General features: G+C 47.0%; 2 protein-coding genes across 2 annotated transcripts in view; both read right to left on the bottom strand.

Moving 5' to 3' along the window:
- Positions 1-440: 440 nt before the first annotated feature.
- On the bottom strand, positions 441-14,589 carry LOC113428248 (C-type lectin domain family 4 member F-like). The gene is made up of 5 exons (XM_087962570.1): positions 14,424-14,589; positions 11,203-11,310; positions 3,752-3,912; positions 3,402-3,502; positions 441-1,465 (listed from the first exon to the last, which is right to left on the bottom strand). The coding sequence occupies exons 1-5, from the start codon at positions 14,587-14,589 to the stop codon at positions 1,282-1,284; spliced, it is 720 nt and encodes a 239-aa protein (XP_087818696.1). The 3' UTR covers positions 441-1,281.
- Positions 14,590-20,716: 6,127 nt separating this feature from the next.
- The window catches only part of LOC113428249 (uncharacterized), a 22,591-nt gene continuing 20,597 nt past the window's right edge, over positions 20,717-22,710 (bottom strand). Inside the window, exons 5-6 of the mRNA XM_087965734.1 lie at positions 21,391-21,494; positions 20,717-20,904 (exon numbers count right to left, since the gene is read on the bottom strand). Coding sequence (XP_087821860.1) covers positions 20,721-20,904; positions 21,391-21,494 — 288 coding nt within the window. The 3' untranslated portion in view covers positions 20,717-20,720. The remainder of the gene's footprint in view (positions 20,905-21,390; positions 21,495-22,710) is intronic.

Genomic DNA, 22,710 nt, shown 5'->3' on the forward strand with positions numbered 1-22,710 from the left:
GGAAGGAAGGAAGGAAGGAAGGAAGGAAGGAAGGAAGGGAGGAGGGAGGAAGGGAGGAAGGAAGGAGGAGGAAAGGAGGGAGGGAGGGAGGGAGGAGCTGGAAGGAGGATAGGAGGAAGGAAGGAAGGAAGGAAGGAAGGAAGGAAGGAAGGAAGGAAGGAAGGAAGGAAGGAAGGAAGGAAGGAAGGAAGAGGAAGGAAGAGGGAGGGGGGAAGGGGAGGGAGGGAGGAAGGAAGAGGAAGAGGAAGGAAGGAAGGGGAGCGGAAGGGAGGAAGGAAGGGAGGAAGGAAGGAAAGCATTCCTCTTGCAGTTTTCTCTAGAGCTGCACAGTCTTTGTTCTGCATTACGGGGTCTCTGGGTGGGCTGAGATCTGGGAAAGCTGAGTTCATTTTCTCAGAGCCGGGCTTGACACCTGAGGGACTTACGGAGATGTCCAGGAAGTTTTCTTGGGAAAAAGATGAGTGTGATTGGACCCTTCCTTCCTCCGGCCTGCTTTTCCAACCTCTTGCTCCAGCCCTTGCAGCCGGGGATTTCCTGGCCGTGTCTTCTCCTATTGTGATTCTTATTGTGATTGCTGTTAAATCGGTGCAACAACGCAAAATCTTTCCTAGCCAGAAGTCTATATTAACCCCTCGACCTTCTGAGCCTTTCAAGGGTCCTGCTTGTGGACCTCTAATTGCCAGGATGCGCTGGGCTTCTTTCTGCTTCCTTGAAGGTTCTAGCAAGGGGGGTGGGGGTGTCGCACAGCTGTCCTTTCCCCCTGACCAAAGATCACTGCACCTTTTCAATGGTCGTCATCCTTTTCCTCCAAGTTCAGAGCTTTTGGGGGGAGATACATGCAGAGCGATGAGGGCAGAAGGGGGCACCCAGCCAGCCGGCCAGATCAGCGGAATCCACCCGGGTGACCAATGGAGCGACAGAGGAGCCAGATTACTCAGCATTGTTTTGGGAAATCATTTCGGCAGAGATTAACAGCTGATTGCTGACCCAGGGAGTCCTCGACCACTCACTCTGTGGCTTTTTCAGGGTTTGAATCAGCCTCAAAGGGCAAAATTACGACATCTCTGTGAATGCTGCCCTGCTGGCTCTGGTAAAAGGCCACCTCTTGACCCTAAAACGGTCCTGTAAGATCAGCCTCTCTCCCATCGATCGGCTGGAAGAATTATGCTTGGATGAAGGAGTACGTTTGTGGCCAATTTCGAGATCGGGTATAGCTGATGGAGCTTGCCCAAACCCCACCCCTAGTCAAGATTTTCTGAGTCCACCTCCTTGATTTTCTGGTCAATGTGTTTGATGGATTTTGTGCTCTTCAGCACCCAGAGTTCCTTTGCAGACCCATCTATTCAGCTGACTGCAGTCAACGTCATTCCAGTTCTGTCCTTTAGACGATGGGACGATAATTGCGCAGTCTTGGTCTCCGCCTCCAAGGCGCTTCGAGTGGCCGGGCTGACCCTGAGACCAGAACCTTGGAGAGAGAGGAGTGAAGAGGTCCATTTTACATGCCAGGAAGAATAAAGAAGACATGGAGCGACAGCCACCCTGGTGGTGTGACTGTACACAAGGGGCAGGCGGTGCCCATCACTCGGAAACATCTCCCCGTTCTCACATTGCTGAAACCCCCGTCTTTCATAATATGGTTCTCTCTCTTTCTTCCCCCTTTCCTAACTCAGGGAGTTGAGTTTCAGGGTGTCCACATGGACCAGTAGTAGTACTCTACCGGTTCGGCCTGGTTTGCCCGAACCGGTAGTTCTGACAATCATCTGTGAGCGAACCACTTCACTCCGACGATCAGCTGCTGGGTCCTTCCACCCGCCCCCGGCTCTATTCTGACCTTTATTTCCTGCTTTTCAACCTCAGCTGCTTCGTGCGGCACAGCCGATTGCCGCGAGTCAGCGGTTTGACACACAGGGCTTGCAGCAGAAGGTGAGTTGCAAACACTGCGCGCGCTCACGACGAACCAGTAAGACCGTTTTTTGAAACCCACCACTGCTATGGATGCATGCCAAAAAAGGGCACGTGGATGCCATCTTGACTTTTTTCACACACACACACACACACACACACACACTTTCGCAGATGTCTCCAGCAACTGCCCTTGGGCAGAATGTCCCTGCATAACCTTTTTGGGAATGAGATTAGTTCAGATTAGATGCTGCAACGTTATTCTGGGACACATATATTTACTTTCATTTATGAGAACCATCCTTGTTTGTATTATGTTTTTTTTTGTTTTTTTTTTGTGAAAACCCAAATAAAATTTTCAAAAAAAAAAAAAACTCCACCTGAGCAGTGCAGAGCAAGGGCAGCAAGCATGGATGTTGTCATGGATGGGGAAACCTGTACGTGCGCTAAGCCTACGTGAGGCTCAGAAAGAGAGTTTCTATAGAGATTGTCAGCCACACAGGCGGGGGTGGGATCCAACAGGGTTAACTACCAGTTCGGTCATTTATGAGGTTCAGTGATTTACGATGTGCTTCCCTGCACGCTGCCGGTGTGCGCCTGTAAATCGTCATCAGCATGCTGCGTGCTGAGAAGCAGCCTTTCAAAAAGCCCTTTTTTCCTGCTTTTTAAACTGCAGCTGTGCCTTGCACGGCAGCTGAAGTTGAAAAAAAATCAGGAAATAAAGATCAGGTAAGAGCCCAGGTGGGCGGGTGGGCAAAAACATCAGCTGACATGGAACCGGTTCTATGTCTGCTGCTCTTCAGAGCTACCGGTTATACAGAGGTGGACAGAACCGGTAGAAACCCACCCCTGCACCCAGGTCAGGGTTATCCCAAAGGTGCTTTTTTCAAGAAGCTTCTTGGATGAGAAACGAAAAGTCTTCAAAGGAAAACAAGAAACTCCAGTTGCCTCTTGAAAAAGCACCTTTGGGGTTCAAAAGTAGCTTGCCCCATCAATGGGGCAGCGAAGACCTGTGTTGTGTTGCTGGGGTTTCTGAAAGGAAGACCGAAGCATGAGAGAGTCCTGCCCAGGGATGGGATTCAACCGGTGTGACAACTGGTTCGGTGAGAGTGCATTTTGCTGCGCGCGCGTGTGCAGCATTTGCAACAAATCATCAACTGTGCCACCTGGACAGCTGACAAGCGCTCTGCGCAGGTGGGCAGCATTTGAAAATCCTCTTCTCTCCTGCTTTTTCAACCTCAGCTGTGCTGCGCAAAGCAGCTGAGGTTTAAAAAAAAAGGCAGGAAATAAAGGACAGCCAAGAGCCCGGGTGGGCGGGGGGCCCAAACAGATGAACAGAAGATTGTTGGAGCAAACTGGTTTGATGTCAGCTGCTCTTTGGAGCTACCGGTTCTATAGAACCAGGCTGAACCGGTAGCATCCCACCCCTGATGGTAGTATCCCAGCTCCTGATGACCAGTGACAACATCCCCTCTGGGCCCTGGCTTTGGCAGGCTCACTGTGCTATTAATCTGGAGCCATCGGTCCATTCCCACTTTTCTTGTCCTCCGTCGATCAGGCCGATCCATGCAGGCTCGGTGAGCTGCGAAGTCACATAGTTCTGGAAGGGAAAATGAAGTGGTGGTGTCAGGGAAGTCAGGAGCGGTTCCTTGCCCGGGCACCCCCTGTTTGCAGTTCCAGGGACCCCCTTCGGATCCCCAGGAGAAGCAGTCTTGATCTATGTATAAAACACAACTGGTCCAAGGAAGCCCTCAGCCGTGGGAACGATGAAGTGTCCAGGTCCTCCCGTTTTAAGAGGGGGACTCTGGGGGTCCTTTAAGGCCTGAACAATTGGGGGAGGGGGCGTCACCTGCTCTTCGGAGCTTAGGACGGAGGTCAGATGGGCCTCTCTGGACATGCAGAAGTTCTCCGCCTCGTACCAGGTCTTTTTCCCCTGGGATATGTAGTAGAGGCCATTCCCAAAAGGCTGCCACTCCGTCCCAGATTTTTGACTTTTCCTGAAGAGGGAGTCTGCATAAAACGGGGAGGGGGGAGAAGAGAGAAAAATACAAGGCACGGAGTAACCGGGAGGAGGGGGAAGGAACGAAATCTCCCCCTCCCCTGGTAAATCAGATGGTTTCACCCATTAGCTGAAAGGCTCCTGCGGAGGACAAAGGGGATGATCTGGAGCGTGCAATGGAGGCTCTAAGGCACCAGAGCAAGGAACGGATGGCAAACCGTCACCCATGTAGAGTCACGGTTTAGGAGTTGGGCCAGATGCCTGGCTGAGGACCACTTCTCTGGGCAAGATGTGCCATGAGAGCCACTCACAATCTAGTGCCATGGTGGTGCAGTGGCAGAGGCGCGATTCTACCCATTTGGGTGAACCAAAGGTTAAATTTGCATCTGGTTCACCGAACTGGTATTTGAACTGACCGGCTGGCCCTGCCCACCCTGTCCCACCCCTCCCAGCCCATTTTCGATGCAGATTAAGTGCAGGGTCCACGTGGAGGCTGTGGGAGGTGGGGAAAGTGGGCCTTCCGGAAGTACCAGAAGTTGCAAAACGGTCCTGTTTCCAGCTTCCGGAGGGCCTCCAGAGCCCAGGGGAGGCTGTTTTCGCCCTCCCAGAGGTCCAAGGGAAGCCACTGGACCTTTGGGAAGGTGAAAAACAGCCTACCAGAAATACCAGAAGTTGCAAAATGGGCCTGTTTCTGGCTTCCAGAAGGCCTCCAGAGTCTGGGAGAGGCCGTTTTCACTCTCCCAGAGGCTCAAGGGAAGCCACTGGACCCTTGGGAAGGCGAAAACGGCCCTATTGGAAATACTGGGAGTCACAAAACGGGCCTGTTTCCAGCTTCCGGGGGGCCTCCAGAGCCCAGGGGAGGCTGTTTTCATCCTCCCAGAGTCCCGAGGGAAGCCACTGGACCCTTGGGAAGGTGAAAAACAGCCTACCAGAAATACCAGAAGTTGCAAAATGGGCCTGTTTCTGGCTTCCAGAAGGCCTCCAGAGTCTGGGAGAGGCCGTTTCCACTCTCCCAGAGGCTCAAGGGAAGCCACTGGACCTTTGGGAAGGTGAAAAACGGCCCTATTGGAAGTACCGGGAGTCACAAAACGGACCTGTTTCCGGCTTCCGGAGGGCATCCAGAGCCCAGGGGAAGCTGTTTTCGCCCTCCCAGAGTCCCGAGGGAAGCCACTGGACCCTTGGGAAAGCAAAAAAAAATGGCCCTCCCGGAGGTTTCGGTAGGCCACACCCAGCATGTCCATGCCCACCCAGCCACTGGGTAGCGAACCGGTTGCTGGGGTTTTACAATCCCACCCCTGCGCAGTGGTGAGAATGCAGCGTTGCAGACTCACTCTGCATTCCACTGCCAGCAGTTTGATTCTCACCGGCTCAAATTTGACTCAGTTTTCTATCCTTCCCAGGTCGGTCAAATGAGGACCCAGATTGTGTGGGGGGACGGACACAAGATACTGACTTTGTAAACCTCTTAGAGAGGGCTGGAAAGCACTGTGAAGTGTTACATAAGTGCTATTGCTATTGATATCTATGGTTTCACTTTTGTCTTTTTGGGAGAAAGCAGGTTACAGAGAGTGTACAAACTACAACAGAAAATGACCGGTGTGGAACTGATTATTATTTTTTGTCATTTTTTGTTAAATTATATACAGAGATACAATGGAATAAATGGGGAGGGGAGGAAACAATAAGAAGTATATTAACTATGTTTAAGAAACTTATAGAATATGGTTGAAATGAATTACGAGGATTCTTGTAATGAGATTAATATCAGTTCTTGTGATGAATTGATTAATTTTTCTTTTTGTAATTATAAATATTCCTATGTAATTGAAGAGGAAAGCACTATGCGGAATCTGACCTAAAAGGTATATATGTTATGTAGTTGCTAGGAGATTATTATTATTAATTTTTAGGCGATAATTAAAAGTTAAATGATTATTGGGATTAAAAGGGGAGTTAATTAAATAATATATAAGCTATAGGGATGGCACACTCAAATTAGTAATTATGGGGGAAACTTTTTTTGAAATGTTTGAATTGAAATAGAATTTGTGAAATGATGAAATAAGAATATGCGACGAAATTGCAAACCTGACAGATAAAAGTATAAAAGTACAATGGATGTGAAGATATGAGAGTTATTCAAAGTTTAAGGAAATAGGTTAAGGAATGTATTGAAAAATGTATAGAATAAGCTGGAGGAAAGTATTTGAGAAAAATAATAGAAAATATGTCAAGTGATGGTAAGATACGAAATTCAATGTGAAAGGTGAGTATGTAATTATGGTCATTTTTGTATAGAAGTGCGGAAACCTGGAATCATGCTGTTCACTAAAAAGAGATGTTTTTAAAATGTGGAAAACTGAAATATCTTATATATATTAAAAGAAAAAAAGAAAAAGAAAAAGAAAGTGACCGGTGTTACCCTCAACTTATGACCTCAATTGAGCCCAACATTTCTGTCACTCTGTGAGATATCTGTTAAGGGAGTTTTGCCCCATTTTATGACCTTCCTCGCTACAATGGTTAAGTGAATCTCTGCAGTTGCTAAGTTAGCCACAGGATTGTTGAGTGAATTCAGCTTCCCCTGCTTGTCAGAAGGTCACAAAAGGGGATCACGTGATCCCCAGGGCACTATGCTGCAACCGTCGTAAATACGAGTCAGTTCCCAAGTGCTCAAATATCGATCATGTGACCAAGAGGATGCTGCAATGTTTGCGAGTGTGAAAAAGAGTCATAAGTCGCTCTTTTAAAGGCTTGGGAGGACCCAGGGTAGGATACAAAAGCAACAAAGTCACAAAAACAGGTGAAGCCCCTTTAATTCCTTCAGCTTGGCTTCAAAGGTCCAATTATCATTGACTGGAGAAAAAATTCCCCCACAAACAGTTGAGAAAAGGAAGAAATTCAATTCAAACTCAAAATACATATAACTTATAAATAGAAAAAACAACACAAACCAAACGTCAACACAAACGTCCACAGATATCGAAATACACACGCTGGGAAGGACACCAGAACTCAGATAAGAACTGAAAGATTAGAATTATTTCACGCTTTGTTTCCAGCACTGGCCATGCGCAGTTTGTCCTTTTAAACAGTCCTCACAGCTGCAGCCCATGAAGGGAATCAGGACCCTTTCCTCCCCCGTAGACTACGCCATTCACATTTCTCCCTTATCTACTCCTCCCTGTATGCCCTAGGATGAAGAGGGGATGGGCCTGGGTCTTTCTCTGAATGCCCAGCTGGCCTTGCCCTTCCCCAGTTTCCTCCACACCCTCCGGAGCCACACTCCCACTCCCTGTCAGCTGTTCCTCCTCTCCCTCGGAGTCAGATTCTAAAAGGGGCATGACAAGGCTGTTATAGGTTTAAATGGTCACTAAACAAACTGTCATAAGTCAAGGACTAGCTGCACTTGTCCCAAGGAAAGAAAGAAAAAATGAACTGTCGCATAGAGGCTCTCTTAGAAACCATTTTTGTTCTTTTGACCACAATAAAAGTTAGGGAGAAGTCTTTGCCGCCAGCTCCCCCTTTATATATCGGGGGAGATAATGTCAACTCATAAAGCATTTCTATGCCGGTTTTAGAGTTGCCATGAACTGGTGAGGGGAGAAATTTGAAGGAGCAGTGCGGCAGTTTAAAACCAAAAGTGCATTCCATTCTTATCTTGCAAAGATTGTAACTAAGCTACCGGAATTTCTGCCACAGAAATTCCTAATTGGAGAATGTGATTGATGACTCTCAGCTATGAATGTGTTTCATTGGAGAATATGAATTATGATACACCCAGAGGGGTGGGGGAAAAGCATGTATTTCGTGTCTCAGAATCGGCTTCATACAGGTCATGCCGACATGTTCGCTCCTAATAAATCCTTTGAAGTTTTTGAAGTTTGGCTCGAGGCTCATGATTTAATTATGACAACTTCTGGAATCCTGACAGCAAACCGACAGCAAGCCGATTATAGGAGGAAAATGTATTTTTTTCTGCAATTACATGATTATAAAAACAGAGACCTTGTCATGCCCCTGGTGGAGACTGACTCTGAAGGAGAGGAGGAACAGCCGACAGGGAATGGAAGTGTGGCTCTGGAGGTTGGGGAGGAGGCTGGGGAAGGGCAGAGGCCAACTGGGCAGTCAGAGGAAGAACCAGGCCCATCTCCTCTCCATCCTAGGGCATGCAGGGAGGAGAGGATAAAGGAGATACGTGGTCTACTGGGGAGGAGAGGGCCTTGATCCTCTTCATGGGCTGCAGCTGTGACAACTGGATAAGAGGACAGACATGCCTACAGGCCAGTGCTGGAAACAAAGCACGGAAATATATCTAGTTTATTGTTCCTCTCTGAGTTTGGTGTCCTTCCCAGCATATGTTCTGATATCTATGGACATCTTCAAGCCCTTATTTTGCCTGGTTTGTGTTGTTTTTTACTCTTTAGAATTTATAGGCATTTTTAGTTTAAACAGCATTTCCTCCTTCTTGTAACTGTTTGTGTGGGAGTTTTTTTGTCTCCAGTCAAGGATATTTGGAGCTTGGAAGCAAAGTGAAGGAATAAAAGGGGCTTTACCTGTTTTTTGTGACTACATTTATTTTGTATCCCACCCTGGGTCATCACCGAGTTCCTTGGCTCATGTGTTCCCTGCTTAATCCCAAGCATACACCATATTTAAGTCTATTCAAGACATTCCTTAAGTTCAATACAAATCCAGTTAGTCATTGCTAAGTTCAAATCCAGTTAGTCATTGCTGGTCATCCATATTTGGAAATATTGCAACTTACTGTACTTTTTTTTCTGGTCATTGAAAGTCTTTCCAGAGTCTTTTATGTGGTCTGGTAGCCTCACCGCTTCCTCTGCGACCTTCAGGGCTAAACGGCCATTAGAGAAGTTTATTCATTGTCCACACATTCTTCCCTTGGTGTTTTTATTCCATCTTTCTGCCCCCCCCCCAAAAAAATGCCATTTCCAAACCTGTGAATGCTTTTTACATAAATAATATTGAGATGAATGTATTTTATTTTATTTTATTTTTTTCTTTATGTACACTGAGAGCTTATGCACCAAAGACAAATTTCTTGTGTGTCCAATCATACTTGGCCAATAAAGAATTCTATTCTGTTCTATAACCTCCTGCCCAATTGTCACAAACCACCCCTATAAAGCTAAGAGGTCTTTTAAAAAGACAAAAGAAAAGAAACAGAAAGAGAGAATAGGTTGTTTTTGGCAAAATGCTAAATAGCAACAGAGCAGAAGTGAAACCTTCTCTCTTGGATGACAATGGCACACAGTGTAGACACCCTGACAATTTACAGAGACAACCTAAACTGCCCGGGGCTATCAGATTTCAGGCAAGCAGGGCAAGTCAGCTGAAATCCGTGTGTTGCAGAGCGGAGAAATCTGGCCCTTCAGATCTACGGCCTGATCTACACATTCCAGGCCTTCCACTCCATCCTTTGGAGTCAGTGGACACTTGGCACTGCACCAGAGGTGGGTATCCAGCCGGTTCTGGCCAGTTCTGGAGAACCGGTAGTGGAAATTTTGAGTTGTTCGGAGAACCGACAAATCCCACCTGTGACTGGCCCCGCCCACTCTATTCTCTGCCTCCCATTGAGTCCCAGCTGATCGGCTGGGTCTCCGTTGGTTGCCCTGCATAGGAGAACAGAGTTGGAAAGCAGGTTAGTGGGTTGGGGAGGGAATGGAGATTTTGCAGTATCCTTCCACTGCCATGCTAACCAAGCCACGCCCACCCAACCAGTAGTAAAAAAAAGTTTGAATCCCACCACTCACTGCACAGAAGTGGAGATGGTATCCCACTCCCCATTCAAACTGGGAATTCAGAGAATTCCTGCCTCTCTCCCATTCTATGCCTGAACTTGCTTAACGATGGCCGTGTTCGGTTAGGTGTTACCACTGGGCGTGACTGGTTGAAGAGCAACGATGCTTCCTTCAATGACCAACCCTTGAATTCCTTGGTGGGAGCTGCCTGCTGAGAATCACCCTAAACCAGGGGTGGGGGTGGTCTTCAACTGGTTGTGCCATGGATCCCCTTCTAGGGACCCCTTCTCAAAAAAAAATGTGTTTCAAGGCATAACACCACATTTTTATCCATGGCAAGAATTGGTTTTGTGTCAAGGGAAGGGATCAAGATGGCCCCACAGATATTTGGGGTGGGTGAAATAGAAGGAAACGTCATTTCAGCTTATCACAGCATATCCTCAGGAACCTGTGGCGCTTTGAGGCTACTAGTGTTGAGAACACCAAAGAAAGAGGAGTTTTTAGCTCAGAAAGAGGGAGAACAGGTAGATTAGATAAGAGATAGAGGTTATAGAGGTAGGTAGGTAGGTAGATAGATAGATAGATAGATAGATAGATAGATAGATAGATAGATAGATAGATAGATAGATAGATAGATAGATGGATGGATGGATGGATGGATGGATGGATGGATGGATGGATGGATGGATGGATGGATGGATGGATGGATGGATGGATAGATAGATAGATAGATAGATAGATAGATAGATAGATAGATAGATAGATAGATAGATAGATAGATAGATAGATAGATAGATAGATAGATAGATAGATAGATAGATAGATAGATAGATAGATAGATAGATAGATAGATAGATAGATAGATAGATGATAGATAGATAGATAGATAGATAGATAGATGATAGATAGATAGATAGATAGATAGATGATAGATAGATAGATAGATAGATAGATAGATAGATATAGATAGATAGATAGATAGATAGATAGATAGATAGATGATAGATAGATAGATAGATAGATAGATAGATAGATAGATAGATAGATAGATGATAGATAGATAGATAGATAGATAGATGATAGATAGATAGATAGATAGATAGATAGATGATAGATAGATGATAGATAGATAGATAGATAGATTGATAGATAGATAGATAGATAGATAGATGATAGATAGATAGATAGATAGATAGATAGATAGATAGATAGATAGATAGATGATAGATAGATAGATAGAAGATAGATAGATAGAGATAGATAGATAGATAGATGATAGATAGATAGATAATAGATAGATGATAGATAGATAGATAGATAGATAGATAGATAGATAGATAATAGATAGATGATAGATAGATAGATAGATAGATAGATAGATAGATAGATAGATAGATAGATAGATAGATAAATAGATAGATAGATGATAGATAAAAAGAGAGAGAGGTAGAAGTCTCCTGGGTCTGCCACAGCCTCCTCTGATGCTTTGAAATGGGAGGGGAAGGGCTGCTTCTCAACAGTCAGAAATAAGCCACTTACCGTCTTCATGTTTGATCGTCGGACTTCTCAGGCCAACTGCTATGGTGACCCCCAGCTTCTTCATTGATTCCTCGAGTGGATGGGGGGGTTTGTTGACCAAGGCTGCATCTGAGGAGGTTGAGAAAGCATAGATGGTGGGGTTTCCAGTTGCCCCGATTCAACCTCTCAGCTAGTAACCCTAAATAAACATCGACGTAACAGCCCCATCCATGGGACCCCTGAAACACACACGCCCGTGCTCTCCCTGGGGACAGCTGGGGGAGTTTTAACGTTGTGGCCTGTCAGCCGCTGCCCCCTCCAGTAGCTGAATCAGAGGAGGAGGAGGCATGGGAGTCTGGGTCAGCATCAGAGCAACCTGGGAGCTCCAAAGGGGCTGGTAGAGAGAGAGAGAGAGAGAGGGGCAGAGGCAGAGCCTGGCCCATCCATCAGCCCTCAGATGGAGAGTCAACAGCCTCCAGGTCTAGAGGTGGCTGATGAGGAAGTGAAGGAACAGCTGGGTCCAGTGCCTGATGCACGGATGCACAGAAGGCAGAGGAGAGGAGAGCAGTGGAAATCTATGGGCTGATCCTTGGGATGGAAGAGCCAATGCTGCTAGCAAAGCCCTACCCTAGCTCTGGGAATAAAAGGCAGGGGGCAGATATGAATAGGTGTGGCAGACATCTGCCATATTCATCTCCCTGCCGGATAGCCTTGTTAGCCTGCGTTGAGAGAGAAAGTTTTTGCCGGGGCTGCCGGTATTCCAAGTAAATGAATCTTTTGAGTTCACGTCAGAGGGTTTGTCGTGTTTGGGGAGCTGGGTGAGAACATTTAGAGGGAAAGTTGTGCAGAGAGCCAAGTTGCTGAGGTATATAATCTAATAACTGCCAGCTGCTGTAAGGCTGATGCAATGTAAGGCTGATGCAATTGAGGATGAATCAGCATAGCATGGGTATTTCTCTTTTAAGATAAAGAATGAGTCCACAGAAGTTTATATATAATGCAGCCATTATATCTTGTGTTCTCTTTCCTGGTGTCCGGTATTCATAGCAGAGGTCTCCGTGTAGAGTTAAGAAGAAGATTGATTGCTTGTAAGGTATTTTGCCTACCACGTATATGTCTGTATATAACAAACCACTGTTAAATATCTAAGTTTCTGTGTGCTGTGTTTTGCTCCTGTCTCACAATAGCAGTCATGCTGCAAATGCTCTGACACAAGTTCTGCACTTTGGAGAGAGCTTTGGATGGGAAAAGCAAAGGGTTTGGGACAGAAAGAGGGGAGCAGCACACGACCCTCCAAGGCCTGCGTTATTCTAGCTCTGGTCACTCAGGAAAAAAACAAATCTTCATGAAAAGAAGGGCAAGAGCAAAAATGCACTTCTGGGAAGTCCCATAGCTGGGAAGGGCCTTGGAGGCCCCTAAAATATCTAAGGAAGTTGAAATGTTGAATGGGACACAAAGGGAACGTCATTCAGAGCAAGCCTGGAGAATAATCCTGTAAGTCAACACAACGTGGTCAGTGCAATGACCAAAAAACACCTGTTATTTTCTGTGTTTTGGTTAACATTCTGGCTCTGACCTTTTCTGCTGCACCAGAGAAAGATTTGGCTAGTGCACAACAGCTCCTTGCCTTCAACGGCTTCTCGTGAACCTTGTCCCTTGAGATGTGGGAAGCCAGCAAAATCTATGGGGATATCTGGACGGATATGACTGCAAGGGGATCTGAAATCAAGCCGACCACAAGATTGGAGCCTTGGTTCAGATAACAGATAATCAGAGTTGGAAGGGACCTTGTGGGTCATCTAGTCCAACCTCCTGCCCAAGCAGGAGACCCCACACCATTTCTGACAGATGGGAATCCAGTCTCTTCCTGAAAGTCTCAAGTGATGGTGCTCCCACAACTTCCGAGGGCAACTTCTGTTCCATGGGTTGATTGTTCTCACTGTCAGAAAGTTTCCCCTTGTTTCCAGGTTAAATCTCTCCTTGTTCAGTTTCCATCCATTATTCCTTGTCTGGCCTTCAGGTGCTTTAGAAAATAGCTTGACCCCTTCCTCCTCTCTGTGGCAGCTCCTCAAATATTGGAAGACTGCTGTCATGTCTCCCCTGGTCCTTCTCTTCCCTAGACTAGCCATGCCCAGTTCCTGTAATCGTTCTTCATATGTTTTAGCCTCCAGTCCCCTAATCATCCTGGTTGCTCTTCTCTGTACTTTTTCTAGAGTCTCAACATCTTTTTTATAGTGTGGTGACCAAAACTAGATGCAGTACTCTAGGTGTGGTCTTACTAAGGCTTTATAGAATGGTATTAGTACCTCACTTGATCTTGATTGTATCCCTCTGTTAATGCAGCTTAGGATTGCATTAGCTTTTTTGGCTGCCACTGCACATGGCTGAGTCGTATTTAGCTGGTTGTCCACTAAGACTCCAAGATCCCTCTCCCAGTTCCTGCTATTAAGCCACGTTTCACCCAGTCTATATGTATGTTTTTGGTTTTTCTTGCCTAAGTGTAGGACTACTTTTCTCTACACTGAATCCTGGATAGAGGCCAATATGAGATCCATCTGGATCTTGAGCCTATCTTCTTGGGTGTTAGCTATTCCTGCCAGCTTAGTATCATCTGCAAATTTGATGAGTTCCCCTTCTATTCCCTCATCTAAGTTGTTAATGAAGATATTGAAGAGTACTGGGCCTAAGACGGAACCTTGTGGCACCCCACTGCTTACTTCCCTCCATTTAGACTTAGACCCACTAAGGACTACTTGTTGAGTACGGTTTGTCAGCCAGTTGAGAGTCCATCTAGTGGTGGTGATTCTATCTATCCCACTTTTTTCTAGCTTACCAAGAAGTAAGTTGTGGTTTACTTTGATGAATGCCTTGCTGAAATCTAAGTATATTATGCTCCCCTTTGCAAGTTTGGTGAGTGAAGAGTTGATCCCTGGCCATTTGCTCCCCTTTCCTCTTGGTGTTGGGGGATGGGTGGGTCTCATCCAGTGACCGAACATGGAAGGATGGTGTCATCTCAATGGTCAGACACAAGTCACATCTCTGGAGACCTTGGGTTGCTTGGCGTTGAGAGAAACCATGTTGGACAAAGGAGGGGGCAGCCCCCCATCCACCCTCCCAATTTTCTGGCCATGTGTCCCATAAACCATGCATGAAACAGGTGTGGGTGGAGCCCCTCCCACTTTCAACCAGCCTGTGGCCAGCAAAAGGCAGAAGGACACGTCCGTGGGCCAAGCAGGACTTACATAGGTAGCTCACCGTCATCAGGACCACAAGGCAGATGGTGGCCAAGGTGGCGAGAAGAATCCACAGGACGGTGGAGGAAACTTGGCTGAAGGGATTCATCTGGGTTCTCTTCTCACCTCCAGGAGCCATGATGGAAACTTGGCTTTTGACCGGCCTGGGTCCCATGGCTTCAGAGCAGGAAGCAGAGAGGGGAGAACAGCTGTGAAGAGACCCACCTGCCCCCATCGCCCAGAGCGAAAGCCGCAGCCAGCCCGAGGAATATTTCACCCCTGTGTGTGTTGGACGGCCATGTACATTTGTTTAATTAAAAGAAAGAGTAACTGAGAGTCAGGCTCATCCTGCATTTGGTCCTCTGCAGGCAGGAGGACTGGGGGGCGTTGGGGGGATGTTGGTGCAGCAACACCTCCAAAACCAGGGGTGGGCTTCAAATTTTTTAGCAAGGGGCTCTCTGCCCTAATGACTGGTGGGTGGTCATGTGACTGGGTGGGCATGGCTAGGTGGTCATGTGATTGGGTGGTGTAGGTGGGTGGTCATGTGACTGGGGGTGCGGCCAACTCGACGTTGCTTCTTTGCCCTAATTACCTCAAAAAAGATAATATACCAAAAAGTTGTTTATTATTTTGTGCATTTAATACTTAAGTCAAAGACTGGATGAAACCAGTTTTTAATAGCAGTGATTGTGAGAGGGATCTTGGAGTCTTAGTGGAGTTTCTGGTGAGTTACGTGATTCTTATTATTTGGGAATTAATCCCTGCGGAGGCTGGTGCCTATGTTATCTGATTTTTCTCAATGGCTCTCCCTTTCAAGTGCTGAGTGGATTGTTTATCTAGCTTGCAACACTTGTACGAGATGTGAAATGCTCTTGGCTGAACACCCAGAAGTTCAATTGAGCCTATTAAGAGCTTTCCCTTGCTGCTTGTCTTTCTGAGATTACTGGGGGCTCTCTGAGCCCCACAGAGTCTTAGCTAGGGGCTCTCCTGAGCCCACGAGAGCCCCCAGCAGCCCACCCCTGTCCAAAATAATGCAAACACAAACTTTTGAGACAGAGGTGGTATTCAGCAGGTTCTGACCAGTTCTGGAGAACTGGTAGCGAAAATTTTGAGTAGTTTGGAAAATTGGCAAATACCCCCTCTGATTGGAGATTTTACAGCATCCTTCCCCTGCCACGCCCACCAAGCCACACCCACAGAACCGGTAGTAAAAAATTTGAATCCCACCACTGCTTTGAGATCTTCAGGGTTGTTATAACTCTTTGGGAATGTTTAAGAAATGTCTTTTAACTTCTGAAAAGAGAGATCCCACAACACCCTGGGATCAACATCAGAGAGGAGTCTGGGAATGGCAAGGTGGTGGGGAGAGGGCTACGGAGATCATCTAGTCCAATGCTCTGCTTAATCCAGGAGTCCCCTCCTCTGTTTCCCTGACAGATGGCCGTCCATAACATACCTTTTGTTTGGAGCTCCCTTTAAGAGGCTCTGGATGCCATACAAGGGGTTCCCTAGCTCACCCTCTGAGCCTGTTTTCAACTCCTACAAGCTTCCTCCTTGGTGTTCCTCCTTGCCTTCTGGTTCCACTTTAAGGGCCTCTCTTCCTTTCCTCATCCTCCAAGGCTCAAACCGCCTGCTAGTCGGCTGCTGGGGGCCCCTCGCCAGATTCACAGCCGCCAGCACACCTGCAGCTGGAAGGGAAAGTGGCATTGTGACATCACGGGGGCCATTCCCTGAGAAATGGAGCCCACCGCTTTGCTCATGGCTCCTCTGGCACAGGCGAAGGCGCCTCTTGTCAGGTGCAAGTAACCCGATCACATGTGACAGGATCCAGCTGATCTCTTTATGGTGTCCCACCTACAGTACAGGAATCGCCCCAGAGAATCTGCCTTCCATTGGGAACAAACAGACTAGTTTCCATGGCACCTTGGGATGGTCAGACTGAAGTCTCTTGTGACTACGCAAGGACTCTAGGCTAGTTCTCCACTTGATTCCGCTCTCCTTGCCTGGCTGGATGTTTCCCAACAAGGTCAACAGAACCTCTCTTTGGTCTCCATTGCCCCTAGAAGCAGTCAGAACTAGTGGGAATCTGAATTAGCTCTGGCAAGGAGGGCTGCCTTTTTCTTACTGAAGGCCAGGGTCACTTCCCCAAATCTGGTGCTGTGTGGATAGATGCATTTTACAGCATTCTCAAACATGTCAGTTGGGAAAAGGGGGCTGAGCCCCCTCCCCAGGAGACGCCTTCGCAAAATAGGGACAGAGTCCATCAATAGACAACATCATCCTATCACCAGACTACAAACCAACTCAGAATTCAAATCAACTGCACAGCCAACCAGCAATGGCACTGACCCTCAACCAACACACTCCCCACTTCCCCAACCAGCTCTTCCCCTCCCAATAACCCTTACCTGGCATGGCTCTCCATCACAAGACCCATCTCAAGACCCCCACCTGACATGGCCCTCCCATCACAAGACTGACCACACGAAGCCCTTATAAGCACAACCACAACATCACTCACATCCCCTAAACTAGGGGGTCTGCAACCTTAAACACTCAAAAGAGACATTTGGACCCATTTCCCACTGAAAAGAAAACCCCGGGAGCCAATAATTTAACAGCCGGTGTGACTCGGTGGGCGTGGCCAATTCAACATCACTCACTCCCACCCAGTCACCTCCTGCTCTGGAATATGGAGCGTGGGAGGGGAGGAGAGGGACCAGCCAGTGATGGGATCAGCCGACAGGGAGCTGCAGCAGAGGGCCGAAAGAGCCGCATGCAGCTCCAGAGCCGCAGGTTGCAGAGCCCTGCCCTAAACGCTGCTGAAGATGTTACGTAGTCTGGTAATGAAATGTACAGAAATGAATCCACAACCTTCACCCTTGTACAGTGCCTAACCCACAAAGGGCGTCCTTCCCTTATCCGATTCACCAAATAAGCCATTTGCAGCTGGGACTGGTAGTTTATACAAGCACAGACACTGGCTGGGTCGCTGCTGATGCTCTTTAAGACGTGGGCCCAATGGGGTGAGTTTCTCTACTGGAGGTAGTTTAATTAGAATTCAATGCCACCTTTCCTGCCCCACCCCCACACCACCCCGGTCCTCCCCTGTGTGTCCAGCTCCTTTCTTTCCCATCTTGTCTCCTTGATTTTGTTCAACCGTTTTATTTGCTGTGTTTTTATAATGGATGATTTTAAGTGGTTTTATACTGTAAGCTGCTGAGAGTAGTTGGATATGACATGGGTGGCAAATAAAATTTAGGTGGGTAGGTAGGTGGGTAGGTAGGAAGGAAGGAAAGGAAAGGAAAGGAAAGGAAGGGAGGGAGGGAGGGAGGGAAGGGAAGGGAAGGGAAGGGAAGGGAAGGGAAGAAAAAAGAAAGGGGGAGGGAGGGAGGGAGGATAGGTTAAATATCAGAATTTAAGCCTCAGCTAGGGAGGAGATAAAGGCAGTGTCATTTGAGCTTTTGGGCTGCTCCACAAATGGGGATACAGCTAACAGGTCCCTTCCCTATTCCACACCTCCCAGGAAGAATTAAAACAACCAGAAAATGCTATTTCCTCTATAGTTGTAAAATCCGTTGCCTCCTTTAGGTACCACTCATCAATGGTAAATGATTGACCACTTGCCTTAACCATCAAGGCTAATGTAATTGGCCAGGAAGAATAAAGGTGGAATGCCCCTCACCCAGGGGTGGGATTCAAATTTTTAACAACCAGTTCTGTGGGCGGGGCTTAGTTGGTGGGCGTGGCTTGGTGGTCATGTGACTGGGTGGATGTGGCTTGGTGGTCATGTGACTGGCTGGGTGTGGCCAACTCAATATCACTCACATTGAGGCACGCATCTCCTCGCCTGGCCTCTCATGACTGTGGGGAATGCTGCAACAGTCGTAAGTGTGAAAAACGGTCATAAGTCACTTTTTTCAGTGCCATTGTAACTTTGAATGGTCACTCCACACAAGCAAAGTACCAGCAAAGGAGGGGGAAAAAACTCCAGAGAAGTTCCTGAGACAGGAAGTCTAGTCCTGCCAAGAATGTAATAAGGGTTAATGGAAAGGCAGTTTCTGTAAGCAACACCAGAATGTTTCCTTCCTGCCTTCCTTACAGGATTAGGCCAGGAATTTATTCTAACAACCAGTTCTAGTGAATAGGTGCGAACTGGTAGAATCCCACCCCTGCCCTCACCCTTTCCTAAACCCTTTCACCTTCTCTTGTTCTACAAAAGAATGGAGCCAGTTGTGGCATTGGTTTAGGCCAGGGGTCCCCAGGCCACAGGCCATTCCTGAACCCGTCGCCTGTTCAGAACCAGGCCACGCAAGCGGCAGACTTTTTGTTCCCTGCACCACCACCAAACAGAATCCCATGTGGGCCTTCAGAAATACTTCGTTTCCTGCTTGGTATGGCTCTTCCAGAGGTCCTCCAGGTGTTTCCCACACCTGATGTCTCAGCCACTTATTGTCCTCAGCTGTCCTGAGGGGTTGGCTGACTCAGTGAAAGGAAAGAGGCTGTCTACTGTGTAATCTACTTTCTCTCTAAAACATGAACTTAATTGGCATTGATGGGCAGGTTTATCACCTTGGGTGCCCTGGAACCTAGAAGGAAGGGAAGCCAGCTGGTGGCATGTCCTCCACCCCCCCTGTGCCAGCCAGGTTGCACTTTCTCTCTAGACAGTGGTTCACCTTCTGCCAAGGCCACCTCCCGTTCTCTCTGCCATTCTCTCCTGTCTGTCTTTTCATCACCTATCACTAGGTTCCAATAGGAGCAGCAGTCCAGAGTCTGAATGCCAACTCTAAAAACCATGAGATGAAGCATCTTTGGGTCTCTTCCCCTTTTCTTGCTGAAGGAATAGCACCAAAGGATTGTGTAAACCAGTGATGGCTAACCTTTTGGGGCTCCTGTGCCAAAAATTGTGCTTGCGCGCTCTTGTGCCAGCACCCATAAAGCAATGCGCATTTCTGTGCATGTGTGTGCGATTCCTCCGTGCGCACTGCACATCTTTGCGCATGTGCACATGTCTCCCACGCCCCCCCCCCCACATGCATGCCAGATACTGACAATCAGCTAGCGGGTGGGCGATGCAGGCGTATGCGCATTGGGGCTCTTCCGGGAGACCTCTCATGTGCAGGCAGAAGTGGCTCTGCGTGCCACTTCCAGTATGCGTGCCATAGGTTCACCATCATAAGTGTAGACACTGGCATGCTTCGCAGAATGGGAAATGCTCCAGTATGTACTGCAGGGGTCCCCAACCACCGGGCTCCAGACCGGTCCCGGTCCGTGGAACATTTTTTACCGGGCCGCCAATTTGCTGGGCGCCGCCATCTTGTTTTGATGAGAAAATGCTTCCGGTGAGCTTTTCCGGTTGGAAAGCGGCGTTTGGGTCCTGAAGGAATCCTCGCGCCTTAGTTTCATCGAAGGGGGGGGCAGCTTCGAACAAAACTAAGGCGCAAGGATTCTTTCAGCACCCAAGGCAAGGCGAGCCGAGCGACCGTCCCGAGGCCGTCCTGAAGCCCATCGACACAGGTACAAAGGAGGAGTTGGAGGTGGCGGGGAGAAGCGGGGGACGGCTGGCTGGTCACTCGGCTCGCCTTGCCATTCGTGCTGATGCCGGTACCGGGCCGCGGATCATTTTGTGATGCCGGTACCGGGCCATGGCCCAAAAAAGGTTGGGGGCCACTGATGTACTGGGATGTCACAAACATGGTCTCTTGAAGGAGAAGACCTTCCTTCTGCAGATGATTGGAGATGAGAAGGTCGAAGTGATGCCTAGAGCAAGGCACACAGATGCCCAGAAGCTGAGATGCCTACAACAACGCACACAAGCTGCATCTCCATCCTTTTGTCTAATGCAGGGGTCTTCAAACTTGAGAGCTTTAAGACTTGTGGACTTCAACTACCAGAATTCCTCCTCCCGTCATGTTAGCTCAGGAATTCTGGTAGTTTGAAGAGCCTTGGTCTAATGGCTTAGACCAAAAAGCTTTGGGCCCACATCAAGATGATGTTCGGCATTAAATGAATATGTTGGTTAGGTCCACCTATGATCCCCTCAGTTAGTCAGTCTAGCTGGAGGAACCCGGCACAAAGCCAGTATTTGCTATGAATGGGCCCAGTTCAGGGTGTCCTGAAAACATGAACAGCGCTCAGGAGGTGGTTGAACTAGGTCTGGCCTTGGTTGCAGAGCCTAGATATGACATCAGACTTATGGCTTTTGCTTTCTTCCAAGAGACGAGGACAAGAATGCTGTTTTCATTAGTTTACTGTTTCAGATGGAGAAAAGCAAAACTGTGTTCACATCTAGGGTGGCTTCAAGAATTAGGGTTGGCTTAAATATTCTATATCTTCCATGATTATGATCTCCTTACAAGCCCACTGTTTAAGTGCGTGGCAATTGTCATCCCTCCAGTTCAATATGCCAGCAGACGGGTCCATGAAAGCACAATCTCGCTCCACTTCTCCATTCTTCTTCAGGATAGTAGGACTACCAGCATCCCAGAACCTAGTGGGTGCAGGAGAAGGAAAGATTACTATAAGACCTCAAGGAAAAGGTTCCCCTCACACACATGTGCTAGTCATTCCCGGCTCTAGGGGGTGGTGCTTCTCTCCGTTACAAAGCCGAAGAGCCAGCACTGTTGAGAAGACATCTCTGTGGTCATGTGGCCGGCATGACTCAACGCCGAAGGCACATGGAATGCTGTTATCTTCCCACCAAAGGTGGTCCCTATTTTTCTACTTGCATTTTTTACATGCTTTTGAACTGCTAGGTTGGGCAGAAGCTGGGACCACTCCATTATGCGGCGCTAGGGATTCAAACTGCCGACCTTTCCGATCGATAAGCTCAGCCTCTTAGCCACTGAGCCACTGTGTCCCTATAACAATAAAGGAGCTAGATTGAACTCTTCACGTGTGGGTCTGGTTGTTCATGCCTGACACAGATTTAGTGATCAGGAAGCTGAAGGAGGGAGACAGTGGGTCGACAACTCACTGTAGTTTTAATCTGGATCCATCCGACCATTGCCAGGTGCCTTCCTCATTTTCACTGCTTAGTCCAATCCAGACAGAATCATTGAACTGCGAAGAGATGAACTTCTGCCAAAAAAGGAGAGGAGGAGTGGGTGTCAGAGGGTGGGAATGCCACAAAACACCTACAATTAACAATAAACTAATTGTGTTCCTTTCCCAAAGAAAGCCCATTCTAATTACTATTTATTAAGACTGTAGTACTATTCTTCTTCTTATCCTTCCTATTACCTGTCTCCTTTTCTACTTATGGCTATAATTTTGTTGCTTGTCTCTTTACGATTGATATTGTTTTACCTAGTTTCCTAGCATGATTTTGGTTGATTGCTTATTTAGTATCCTATGACCATCACTAAGTGTTGTATCTTATGATTCATGATGACTATGATCATGATTTATCACCTATATCTTTTATGTACACTAAGACAAATTCCTTGTGTGTCTGATCACACTTGGCCAATAAAGAATTCTATCCTATCCTATCCTATCCTATCCTAATCATCATCTATTTCTATTCTATACAGAGAAATTATTGAGTCTGTCATCTGCACCTCTATAACTGTCTGATTTGGTTCTGCAACCCAACAAGACAGACACAGACTTCAGAGGGTAATTAGGACTGCAGAAAAAACAATTACTACCAACCTGCCTTCCATCGAGGACCTGAATACTTCACGAGTCAAAAAGAGGGCTGTGAAAATATTTATAGACCCCTCACATCCTGGACATAAACTGTTTCAACTCCTACCCTCAAAATGACACTATAGAGCACTGCACATCAGAACAACTAGACACAAGGACAGTTTTTCCCCAAATGCCATCATTCTGCTAAACAAATAATTCCCTCAACACTGTCCAACTATTTACAAAGTCTGCACTACTATTAATCTTCTCATCACTCCTTATCACCCATCCCCTCCCACTTGTGACTGTATGACTGTAACTTTGTCACTTGTATCCTTACAATTTATATTGTATGATTTGATTGCTTATTGTACCCTATGACTATCATTAAGTGTTGTACCTGATGATTCTTGACTCTTGACAAATGTATCTTTTCTTTTATGTACACTGAGAGCACTTGCACCAAGACAAATTCCTTGTGTGGCCAATCATATTTGGCCAATAAAAGAATTCTATTCTATTCTGTTCTGTTCTGTTCTGTTCTATTTTCTATATTCTATCCTATCCTATTCATCATCTATTTCTATTCTCTTCTATTCCATGGCTAGGAAAAGTTGACTTTTAATGGCATGCAGGTAAAACACTTTCCATTAAAATGTTG

The sequence above is a fragment of the Notechis scutatus genome, chromosome 4, assembly GCF_049901735.1.
Source record: "Notechis scutatus isolate UNSWTSFEM ecotype Mainland chromosome 4, rNotScu1.2, whole genome shotgun sequence".
In the NCBI taxonomy this organism is placed as follows: domain Eukaryota; kingdom Metazoa; phylum Chordata; class Lepidosauria; order Squamata; family Elapidae; genus Notechis; species Notechis scutatus.